The 12,787-nt window shown below is 35.8% G+C and overlaps 1 protein-coding gene across 7 annotated transcripts in view; it reads left to right on the forward strand.

The window, feature by feature from the left end:
- The window catches only part of HEPH (hephaestin), an 80,433-nt gene that overhangs the window by 18,035 nt on the left and 49,611 nt on the right, over positions 1 to 12,787 (forward strand). For all 7 annotated transcript variants that reach the window (XM_082376545.1, XM_082376547.1, XM_082376548.1 and 4 more), the window contains one exon: positions 11,380 to 11,511. In XM_082376545.1, the coding sequence (XP_082232671.1) occupies positions 11,380 to 11,511 (132 nt within the window). The remainder of the gene's footprint in view (positions 1 to 11,379; positions 11,512 to 12,787) is intronic.

Below are 12,787 nucleotides of genomic sequence, written 5' to 3' on the forward strand. Positions count from 1 at the left end.
CTTCAATATTTTATTGTGGTAAAATATGCATAACATAAAATTTGCCATCTTAACCATTTTAAAATACACTGTTCAATGGTATTAAATGCATTCATAGCATTGCACAGCCATCACCACCATCCATCTCCATAACTCTTTTCATCTTGTAAAATTGAAGCACTATAGTCATTAAAAAATAGCTACCCATTCTTCCCTCCCACCAGTGCTTGGCAACCACCACTCTACTTTCTGTCTCTATGATTTTGACTACCTTAAGTACCTCATATAAGTGGAATTTTACAATATTTGTCTTTTTGTGACTGACATTTCACTTAGAATAATGTCCTCAAGGTCCATCCATGTTGTAGTATTTGCAGAATTTCCATTGTAGTTTTGCTTATCCACACATCTATCAATGGACACTTGGTTTGCTTCCACATTTTAGCTGTTTGGAATAATGTTGCTATGAATATGGGTGTACAAATGTCTCTTTGAGACATGCTTTCAATTACTTTGGGTATATACACAGAAATGGAATTGCTGGGTCTTATGGTAATTCTAGTTTTAATTTTTTGAAGAACCACCATGCTGTTTTCCACAGTGACTGCACCGTTTTACAATCCCACCAACAGTGCATAAGTGTTCCAATTTCTACACATCCTTGGCAACACTTATTTTCTGATTTTTTTCATAGTATCCATCCTAGTGGGTGTGAGGAGTTGGCTTATTGTAGTTTTGATTTGCATTTCACTGATGATTAGTGACGTTGAGCATCTTTCCATGTGCCCATTGGCCGTTTGTATATCTTCTTTGGAAAAATGTCTATTCAAGTCCATTGCGCACCTTTAGTTGGATTATTTTTTTGTTGTTGAGTTTTAGGAGTTCTCTATATATTCTGGATATTAATCCCCTGTCAGATGTATGATTTGCAAATATTTTCTCCCATTCTGTGTGCTGCCTTTTCACTCTGTTTGTAGTGTCTTTTGATGCACACTTAAAAATTTTTTTAATGAAATACAATGTTTATTTTTTTTAGTTACCTGTGTCTTTGGTGTCATAGCCAAGAAATCATTGCCAAATCCAGTGTCCTGAATATTTTGCCCTATGTTTACTGACAAGAGTTGTATTGTTTTAGGTATATTTAGATCTTTGATCTACTTTTATTTAATTTTTGCATATGGTGTTAGGTAAGGGTTCAACTTCATTCTTTTGCATATCGAAATCCAGTTTTCCCAGCACCATTTGTTTAAAAGACTATCCTCATATCTGACAGGGTTTATTTCTGGGCTCTCTATACTATTCCATTGGTCTATATGTCTGTCTTTATGCCAGTATCACACTGTTTTAATTACCATAGCTCTGTAGTAAGTTTTAAAAGCAGGAAATGTGATGTTTTCTAGTTTGTTCTTTTTCCCCCAAGATTATTTTGCTATTTGGAGTCCCTTGAGATTACATATGAATTTTAGAAAGGGTTTTTCCACTTCTTCAAAATCATCATTGAGATTTTGATAGAAATTTCACTGAATCTATAGGTAATATTGACATTTTAACAATATTGTCTTCTGATCTATGAACATGCAATGTGTTTCCATTTTTTATGTCTATTTTATTTCAGCAATGTTTTGTAGTTTTCATTCTACAAGTTTTTCACAACTTGGTTAAATAAATTCTAAGTATTTTATTCTTTTTCATGGTATTATAAATGGAATTGCTTTTGTAAGTTCTTTTTCAGATTTTTCAATGTTAGTGCAACTGACTTTTGTGTGTTGATTTTGTATCCTACTACTTTGCCTAATTCATTAATTCTAACAGTTTTTTTTTGGACACTTTAAGATTTTCTAAATAAGTATGATAAAGGTCTTATCATCTGCAAACAGAGATAATTTTACTTCTTCATCTCCAATTTGGATATCTTTTATTTCTTTTTCTTGACTAATTGATCTGGCTAGAAGTCCCAGTAATATGTTGAATACAAATGGTAAAAGCAGGCATCCTTGCTTTTTCCTGATCTCAGAGGAAAACTTTTTAGTCTTTCAACATCAAGTATGATGTTTCCTGTGGGTTTTTCATATATGGCTTTTATTATGTAGAAGTAGACTACTTCTATTCCTAGTTTCTGGATTTTTTTTTTTAATTATTAAAAGGTGTTGAATTTTGTCCAGTGTTTTTTCTGCATCAATCAACATGATCATTATTTCCCTTCATTTTGTTAACATAGTATATTACATTGATTAATTTTTATATGTTGAAACATTCCTGCATTCCAGGAATAAAACCGACTTAGTCATGGTGTGTAATTGTTTTGTTTTTTTTTTTTTTGCTTTTTTTAGAATTGAATGTATTTTTATTTATTTTTTTAACATCTTTATTGGCGTATAATTACTTTACAGTGTAATCTTTATAATATGTGGCTGAATTTGTCTTACTAGTATTTCATTGAGGATTTTTACATCAGTGTTCATAAGTAATATTGGTGTGTGGTTTTCTTGTAATATCTTTGCCTGGCTTTGATATCAGTGTAATGCTGACCTCATAGAATGATTTAGGAAGTATTCCCTCCTCTACAATTTTTTTGGGAACATTTGAGAATTGGTATTAGTTCTTTAAATGTTTAGTAGAGTTCACGAGTAAAGCCATCAGGTCCAGGGCTTTTCTTAGTTCCCAGATTTTTGATGACTGATTCAATCTCTTTATAGGTCTTTCAGATTTTCTATTACATTATGATTAAGTCTTGGTTGGTTTTCTGTTTTAGGAATTGTCTATTTTATCTAGGTTTTCCAATTTGTTGGTTTACAAACAAATTATAACCTTTTCAATAATATTTCTTATAATTTTTTTATATAATCTCTTATAAACGTTTTTTTCTTTACTTCTGTAGAATCAGTAGTAACATCCCCAATTTCATTTCTGATTTTAGTAATTTGAGTCTCCTGTACTTTTTTCTTACTCCATCTAACTAAAGATTTTTCAATTTTGTTGACCATTTTGAAGAACCACTTTTGGTTTCATTGATTTTTTTTAACATGTTTATTGGAGTATAATTGCTTTACAATGTTGTGTTAGTTGCTGCTGTATAACAAGTTGAATCAGCTATATGTATACATATATCCCCATATCCACTCCCACTTGCATCTCCCTCCCACCCTCCCTATCCAACCACTCCAGGGGGACACAAAGCACCAAGCTGATCTCCCTGTGCTATGCAGCTGCTTCCCACTAGCTATATATTTTACATTTGGTAGTGTATAAATGTCCATGCTACTCTCTCACTTCACCCAGGTTACCCATCTACCTCCCCATGTCCTCAAGTCCATTCTCTAGGTCTGTGTCTTTATTCCTCTCCTGCCCCTAAGTGGTTCAGAACCATTTTTGTTAATTCCATATATATTTGTTAGCATATGGTATTTGTTTTTCTCTTTCTGACTTATGTCACACTGTATGACAGTCTCTATGTCCATCCACCTCACTGCAAATATCTCAATTTCGTTTCTTTTTATGACTGAGTATTATTCTATTGTATATATGTGCCACATCGTCTTTATCTATTCATCTATCGATGGATAGTTAGGTTGATACCATGTCCTGGTTTTTGTAAATAGTGCTGCAATGAACATTGTGGTATATGACAATTTTTGAATTATGGTTTTCTCAAGGTATATGCTCAGTAGTGGGATTGCTGGGTCATATGATAGTTCTAGTTTTAGTTTTTTTAAGGAACTTCCATACTGTTCTCCATAGTGGCTGTATCAATTTACATTCCCACCAACAGTGCAAGAGGGTTCCCTTTTCTCCACACCCTCTCCAGCATTTATTGTTTGTAGATTTTTGATGATGGCCATTCTGACTGTTGTGAGGTGATATCTCATTGTAGTTTTGATTTGCATTTCTCTAATGATTAGTGATGTTGAGCATCCTTTCATGTGTTTGTTGGCAATCTGTATATCTTCTTTGGAGAAATGTCTATTTAGGTCTTCTACGCATTTTTAGATTGGGTTGTTTTGGTTTTTTGCTGTTGAGCTGCATGAGTTGCTTGTATATTTTGGAGATTCATCCTTTGTCAGTTGTTTCATTTGAAAATATTTTCTCCCATTCTGAGGGTTGTCTTTTCATCTTGTTTATAGTTTCCTTTGCTGTGCAAAAGCATTTAAGTTTCATTAGGTCTCATTTGTTTATTTTTATTTCCATTTCTCTAGGAAGTGGATCAAAAAGGATCTGCTGCGATGTATGTCACAGAGTGTTATGCCTATGTTTTCCTCTAAGACTTTTATAGTGTCTGGCCTTACATTTAGGTCTTTAATACATTTTGAGTTTATTTTTGTGTATGGTGATAAGGAGTGTTCTAATTTGATTCTTTTACATGTAGCTGTCCAGTTTTCCCAGCACCACTTATTGAAGAGGCTGTCTTTTCTCCATTGTATATTCTTGTCTCCTTTGTCAAAGATAAGGTGACCGTATGTCCGTGGGTTTATCTCTGGGCTTTCTATCCTCTTCCATTGATCTATATTTCTGCTTTTGTGCCTGTACCATACTGTCTTGATTACTGTAGCTTTGTAATATAGTCTGAAGTCAGGGAGCCTGATTCCTCCAGCTTGGTTTTCCTTTCTCAATATTGCTTTGGCTATTCGGAGTCTTGTGTGTTGCCATACAAATTGTGAAAAAATTTTTTCTAGTTCTGTGAAAAATGCCATTGGTAGTTTGATAGGGATTGCATTGAATCTGTAGATTGCTTTGGGTAGTATAGTCATTTTCACAATGTTGATTCTTCCAATCCAAGAATATGGTATATCTCTCCATTTTACATCCTGCTACTTTACCAAATCATTGATCAGCTCTTGTAGTTTTCTGGTGGCATTTTTAGGATACTCTATGTACAGTATCATATCATCTGCAAACAGTGACAGTTTTATCTCTTCTTTTCCGATTTGGATTCCTTTTATTTCTTTTTCCTCTTTGATTGCTGTGGCTAACACTTCCAAAACTATGTTGAATAATAGTGGTGAGAGTGGGCAACCTTGTCTCGTTCCTGATCTTAGTCAAAATGGTTTCAATTTTTCACCATTGTGAATGATGTTGGCTGTGTGCTTGTTATATATGGCCTTTATTTTGGTGAGGTAAGTTCCCTGTATGCCTACTTTCTGGAGGGTTTTTATCATAAATGGATGTTGATCTTAGTCAAAGATTTTTCTGCATCTATGGAGATGATCATATGATTTTTATCCTTCAGTTTGTTAATATGGTGTATCACATTGATTAATTTGCATATACTGAATAATCCTGCATTCCCAGGATAAACCCCACTTGTTCATGGTGTATGATCCCTTTAATGTGCTGTTTAATTCTGTTTGCTAGTATTTTGTTGAGGATTTTTGCATCTATGTTCATCAGCGATATTGGCCTGTATTTTTTTTTGTGTGTGTGTGTGGCATCTTTGTCAGGTTTTGTTTCAGGGTGATGGTGGCCTCGTAGAATGAGTTTGGGAGTGTTCCTCCCTCTGCTATAGTTTGGAAGAATTTGAGAAGGATAGGTGTTAGTTCTTCTCTAAATATTTGATAGAATTCGCCTTTGAAGCTATCTGGTCTTGGACTTTGTTGGAAGATTTTTAATCATGGTTTCAATTTCAGTGCTTGTGATTGGTCTGTTTATATTTTCCATTTCTTTCTGGTTCAGTCTCGGAAGGTTGTGCTTGTCTAAGAATTTCTCCATTTCTTCCAGGTTGTCCATTTTATTGGCATATAGTTGCTTGTAGTAATCTCTCATGATCTTTTGTATTTCTGCAGTGTCAGTTGTTACTTGTCCTTTTTCATTTCTACTTCTATTGATTTGAGTCCTCTCCCTTTTTTTCTTGATGAGTCTGGCTAATGGTTTATCAATTTTGTTTATCTTCTCAAAGAACCAGCTTTTAGTTTTATTGATCTTTGCTATCATTTCCTTCACTACTTTTTCATTTATTTCTGATCTGATCTTTATGATTTCTTTCCTTCTGCTAATTTTTGGGGGTTTTTTTTGTTCTTCTTTCTCTAATTGCTTTAAGTGTAAGGTTAGGTTGTTTATTTTTCTTGTTTCTTAAGGTAGGATTGTATTGCTATAAACTTCCGCCTTAGAACTGCTTTTGCTGCATCCATAGGTTTTGGGTCGTTTTGTTTTCATTGTCATTTGCTTCTAGGTCTTTTTTGATTTCCTCTTTGATTTTTTCAGCGATCTCTTTGTTATTAAGTAGTGTATTGTTTAGCCTCCATGTGTTTGTAATTTTTACACATTTTTTCCTGTAATTTATATCTAGTCTCATAGAGTTGTGGTCAGAAAAGATACTTGATATGAGTTTAGTTTTCTGAAATTTAACAAGGCTTGATTTGTGACCCAAGATATCATCTATCCTGGAGAACATTCAATGAGCAGTTGAGAAGAAAGTGTATTCTGTTGTTTTGGGGTGGAATGTCCTATAAATATCAATTAAATCCATCTTGTTAAATGTATTATTTAATGCTTGTGATTCTTTATTTATTTTCATTTTGGTTGATCTGTCCATTGGTGAAAGTGAGGTGTTAAAGTCCCCTACTATTATTGGGTTACTGTCGATTTCCCCTTTTATGGTTGTTAGCATTTGCCTTATGTATTGAGCTGCTCCTATGTTGGGTGTATAAATATTTCCAATTGTTATATCTTCTTCTTGGATTGATCCCTTGATCATTATCTAGCGTCCTTCCTTGTCTCTTGTAGTAGTCTTTATTTTAGAGTGTATTTTGTCTGATATGACTATTGCTACTCCAACTTATTTTGATTTCCATTTGCATGGAATATCTTTTTCCATCCCCTCGCTTTTAGTCTGTATGTGTTCCTAGTTCTGAAGTGGGTCACTTGTAGACAGCATTTATATGGGTCTTGTTTTTGTATTCATTTAGCCAGTCTATGTCTTTTGGTTGGAGCATTTAATCCATCTACATTTAAGGTAATTATTGATATGTATGTCCCTATTACCATTTTCTTAATTGTTTTGGGTTTGTTTCTGTAAGTCTTTTCCTTTTCCTGTGTTTCCAGCCTAGAGAAGTTCCTTTAGCATTTGTTGTAAAGCTGGTTGGTTGTGCTGAATTCCCTTAACTTTTGATTGTCTGTAAAGCTTTTAATTTCTTCATCAAACCTGAATGAGATCCTTGCTGGGTAGAGTAATCTTGGTTGTAGTTTTTTCCCTTTCATCACTTTAAATATATCCTGTCACTCCCTTCAGGCCTGCAGAGTTGCTGCTGAAAGATCAGCTGTTAACCTTATGGGGATTTTCTTATATGTTATTTGTTGCTTTTCCCTTTCTGCTTTTAATATTTTTTCTTTGTATTTAATTTTTGATAGTTTGATTAATATGTCTTGGCGTGTTTCTCCTTGGATTTATCCTGTATGGGACTCTGTATTTCCTGGACTTTATTGTCTCTTTCCTTTCCCATATTAGGGAAGTTTTCAACTATAATTCTTCAAATATTTTCTCAGTGCCTTTCTTTTTCTCTTGTTCCTCTGGGACCCCTACAATTTGAATGTTGATGCATTTAATGTTGTCCCAGACGTCTCTGAGACTGTCTTCAATTCTTTTTGTTCTTTTTTCTTTATTCTGCTCTGTGGTAGTTATTTCCACTATTTTATCTTGCATTTCACTTATCTATTCTTCTGTCTCAGTTATTCTGCTATTGACTCCTTCTACAGAATTTTTTATTTCATTTTTTGTGCTGTTCATCATTGTTTGTTTGCTCTTTAGTATTCTAGGTCCTTGTTAAACGTTTGTTGTATTTTCTCCATTGTATTTCCAAGATTTTGGATCATCTACTATCATTACTGTGAGTTGTTTTTCAGGCAGAGTGCCTATTTCCTCTTCATTTGTTTGGTCTGGTGGGTTTTTACCTTGCTCTTTCATGTGCTGTGTATTTCTCTGTCTTCTCACTTTGCTTAACTTACTGTGTTTGGGGTCTCCATTTCACCAGCTGCAGGTTCGTAGTTCCCATTGTTTTTGGTGTCTGCCTTCAGTGGGTAAGGTTGTTTCAGTGGGTTGTGTAGGATTCCTGGTGGAGGGCACTGGTGCCTATGTTCTGGTGGATGAGACAGGATCTTGTCTTTCTGCTCGGCAGGACCACGTCCAGTGGTGTGTTTTGGGGTGTCTGTGAACTTATTATGATTTTTGGTGACCTCTCTGCTAATGGGTGGGGTTGTGTTTCTGTCCTGTTAATTATTTGGCCTAGGGTGTCCAGCACTGCAGCTTGCTGTTTCTTGAGTGGAGCTGGGTCTTAACATTGAGGTGGAGATCTATGTGAGAGCTTTCGCCTTTTGATATTAGTTGGGGCTGGGAGGTCTCTGGTAGACTCATATCCTGAACTTGGCTCTTCCACCTCAGAGGCTCACTCTGGAGCACCAAGAGCCACTCAGCCAGTCAGCTCAAAAGAAAAGGGAGAAAAAATAAAAGAAAGAAAAATAAAATAAAATATTTAAAAGAAAAAAATATTAAAAATAAAAAGTAAAAAATAATTTTAAAAAGAAGGAAAGAAGAGAGCAACCAAACCCAAAAACTAATCCACCAATGATAACAACCGCTAAAAACTATACAAAAACAAAAACAAAAACAAAAAACGGACAGACAGAAGAACCCTAGGACAAATGGTAAAAGCAAAGCTATACAGACAAACACACACAAAGAAGCATACACATACACACTCACAAAAAAAGAAAAAGGAAAAAATATATATATTAAAAAAAGGAAGAGAGCAACCAAATCAATAAACAAACCTACCAATGATAATAAGCTCTAAATACTAAACTAAAATAAACATAAAACCAGAAACAAATTAGATGCAGAAAACAAACCCCAAGTCTACAGTTGCTCCCAAAGTCCACCACCTCAATTTTGGCATGATTCATTGTCTATTCAGGTATTCCGCAGATGCAGGGTACATTAAGGTGATTGTGGAGGTTTAATCTGCTGCTCATGAGGCTGCTGGGAGAGTTTCCCTTTTTCTTCTTTGTTCTCACAGCTCCTGTGGTTCAACTTTCGTTTTGGCCTCGCCTCTGTATGTAGGTCTCCTGTGGCTGTCTGTTCCCCACCCAGACAGAATGGGGTTAAAGGATTGGCTGATTAGGGGGCTCTGGCTCACTCAGGCCAGGGGGAGGGAGGGGTCTGGAATGCAGGGCGAGCCTAAGGCAGCAGAGGTCGGTGTGACGTTGCAACAGCCTGAGGCACACCGTTTGTTCTCCCAGGGAAGTTGTCCCTGGATCTTGGGACCCTGGTAGTGGTGAGCTGCACAGGCTCCTGGGGGGAAGGTGTGTGTGTGTGGATAGTGACCTGTGCTTGCACACAGGCTTCTTGATGGCTGCAACAGCAACCTTAGCGTTTCATGCCCGCCTCTGCTGTCTGTGCTGATAGCCACAGCTCACGCCCATCTCTGGAGCTCATCTAGGCGGTGCTCTGAATCTCCTCTCCTCGCACACCCCGAATCAATTGTCTCTTGCCTTTTAGGCAGTTCCAGACTTTTTCCCAACTCCCTTCTGGCTAGCTGTGGTGCACTAGCCTCCTTCAGGCTGTGTTCATGCAGCTAACCCCAGTCCTCTCCCTGGGATCTGATCTCTGAAGCCTGAGCCTCAGCTCCCAGCCCCCTCCTGCTCCAGTTGGTGAGCAGAAAAACCTCTCTGGCTGGTGAGTGCTGGTCAGCACTGATCCTTGTGTGGGAATTTCTCTGCTTTGCCCTCTGTGCCCCTGTTGCTGTGCTCTCCTCCATGGCTGCAAATCTTCCCCACTGTCCACCCGCCGTCTCTGCCAGTGAAGGGGCTTCCTAGTGTGTGGAAGTTTTTCCTCCTTCACAGCTCCCTCCCAGAGGTGCAGGTCCCATCCCTATTCTTTTGTCTTTTTTTCCCCTTTTCTCTTTTGCCCTACCCAGGCACATGGGGAGTTTCTTGCCTTTTGGGAAGTCTGAGGTCTTCTGCCAGCATTCAGTAGGTGTTCTGTAGGAGTTGTTCCACATGTAGATGTATTTTTGATGTTTTGTGGGAAGGAAGGTGATCTCCACGTCTTACTCCTCCACCATCTTGAAGGTTCTCGATATTCATTTTCATTGATTTTTAAAATTGTTTTTCTATTCTCTATTTTATTTATTTCTGCTCTAATCTTTATAATTTCCTTTCTTCTGCTAGCTTTGGGTTTTGTTAGCTTTTATTTTCCTAGTTCTTTAAGTTGTAAAGTTGGGTTGTTGGTTTGTGAACTTTCTTGTTTTTTAAATGTGTTTATAGGTATAAGTTTCCCCCTTAGCACTGCTTTTACTACCTCTCATCTTTTGGTATGTTGTGTGGTCATTTTCATTTTCATTTTCCTCTACATATTTTGTAGTTTCCCATATGATTTCTTTTATGGTATACTGGTTGTTTAAAAGTTTGTTGCTTAATTTCCACAACTTTGTGAATTTTCCAGTTTACCTTCTGTTATTGTTTTCTTACTTTATCCCATTGTGGATGGAGACAATACTTTGTATGATATATTTTTAAGTCTATTGAGATTAATCTGTGGCCTAACTTATGGTTTATCTTGGAACGTGTCCTCTGTGCACTTGAGAAGAATGTGTATTCTGTTCTTGTTGGGTAGAGTGTTCTGTATATATCTAGTTGGTCTATTGTGTGGTTTGTCTTCATTTCTTTGCTTATTTTTGTATAGTTGTTTTTTCCATTATTGTAAGTGGGGTATTGGTTCCTAGTCTTTGAACAGAGGTGCAGCATTAGGAGTAGCAATTGAATAAAAACTAAGCCAGAAAACCTGAACTAGGGTTAGAGCCACCATAAGTACTCAAGGTATTGTCTTGGTATTTCTTGTTGATCTCAAAGGTGGTCCAGGCTAGGTTAGATGTGGTAGGTGGTGGAAGAAAGGTAAGTGTAGAAGTCATGGCTAGACTACCTAGTCCAGGACCTGACTAGAAGTTATAATAATTTCATCTGTTTCAATTCAGTTTAGGATTGAGACAAGCTCAGATTTTTAGTTGCGTTCTACAAGGAAATGCAGTTGTGGGAACTGGGGAAATGGGATTGGACCTGACAGTGGAGTAGGAGAAAACCCTGGCTTCAGGACCTGGTTCTCTTCCTAATCAGTCATTTGAATTTGGGCAGATCAATTCCAACTCTCTGAGCTGCAGTTTCCTCATCTGAAAAATGAAGATATCATCTGCCTTGTATACCTTAGAATGGTGATTGAAGATCAAAATGAGATGGTAGACTTTAAAGTGCTTTTTATAACTGTAAATTGTAATATACTTGAAGAAGATTATTCTTATTATTGCAGAGGAAAAAGTTCTCTATCTTTTTCACTTCTTTTTTCTTTTCTTCCCTCTCCTATTTCCATCCTACTTGATCATCCTGTTTTCATTACCATTGTCTCTCCTTGCCATTTTCCAGGGCCAGTGATCCGGGCTGAGGTGGGTGACACCATCCAGGTGATCTTCTACAACCGTGCCTCCCAGCCATTCAGCATACAGCCTCATGGGGTCTTTTATGAGAAAGACTCCGAGGGAACTGTGTACAATGATGGTGAGCAGGCAGGGTTTCAAGTAATGTGGGCTGCAGATAATAACAGGTACCTCTAGAGGACAAATAAATAAGGGAAGGAAAGAGAGAAAAGAAGGCAGAATTAACTGCCATGGATGGATGTTGTTGAATGAATGTATGATATTTTAGTGAGACAGAGCTGGGATCAATAAGAGACAACTACTTTTAAATATATTTAAATATATTCTGATTATAAAAATAACACATGTATTATGGAATTTTGATAAACATGGAAAATTATAAAATAAATAAACTTCATTCATAGGTAAATTGACAATATATTTTATATACCTTTTAACATTTTTCTGTGTTTATACAAATTTATATATTTATAGATTTGTGATGATATGTTTTGTATAGTTTGGTATCTTACTATTTTCACTTACCATTATATTGTGTCCATTTTCTATGTCATTATAATCTTACAAACATTTTAATGACTATATAATACTCTAACACATATATTTTACCTTATCCTCTATTATTTGGACATGTAGGTTGCTTCCATTATTTTTTAATATTGTAAATCATGTTGCAATGAATGAATATATACATTTGGTTTGGACTACTACCTTAGGAAAAAATCCTAGAAGTGGGATTATTGGGTAGTTAATTTCTTGTTTTCCCTGAGAATAATATTAACACCTGCTAATCTCAAGCCAAAAATACCAAAAATACTGAAAGCATAAAGGGCAAACTTACAGACAAATCTGGAATAAAAGAACATTCTACAATGCAACTGGTCTAGTCTCTTCAAGAAATCAATGCCATAGGGAAAATAATTAAAGAGCAACACCAAGGGCAACGTGCAAACCTTGTCTGAATGTTAGATGATATTAGAGTATTTTCTTAGGTGTGGTAATGTTATTATGGTAATATAGCAGATGCTTACTGATGTATTTAGAAGTAAAATGTCATTTTGCTTGCATTTCACTTCCAAATGATTTAGAAAAAGTAAGCATACACATAGATTTAGATAAATTAAAGATGGCCAAGTCTGAGATAAAATAGATAACCAACATGGACCTACTGTAAAAATAAATAAATAAATAAATAAATAAATAAATAAATAAATAAATAAATATGTTCCCATATCTCTTCCTCTCTTCCCTCTTGCATCTCCCTCGAGATATGGGAACATATGTATATGTATAACTGATTCACTTTGTTATAAAGCAGAAACTAACAAAAAATAAATAAACAAATAAATAAATAAATAAATTTTTAAAAATACAAAAAGAGAAAAAAGGTGGCCAAA

The sequence above is a fragment of the Balaenoptera borealis genome (assembly GCF_965194805.1).
Source record: "Balaenoptera borealis genome assembly, chromosome: X".
Classification (NCBI taxonomy): Eukaryota; Metazoa; Chordata; class Mammalia; order Artiodactyla; family Balaenopteridae; genus Balaenoptera; species Balaenoptera borealis.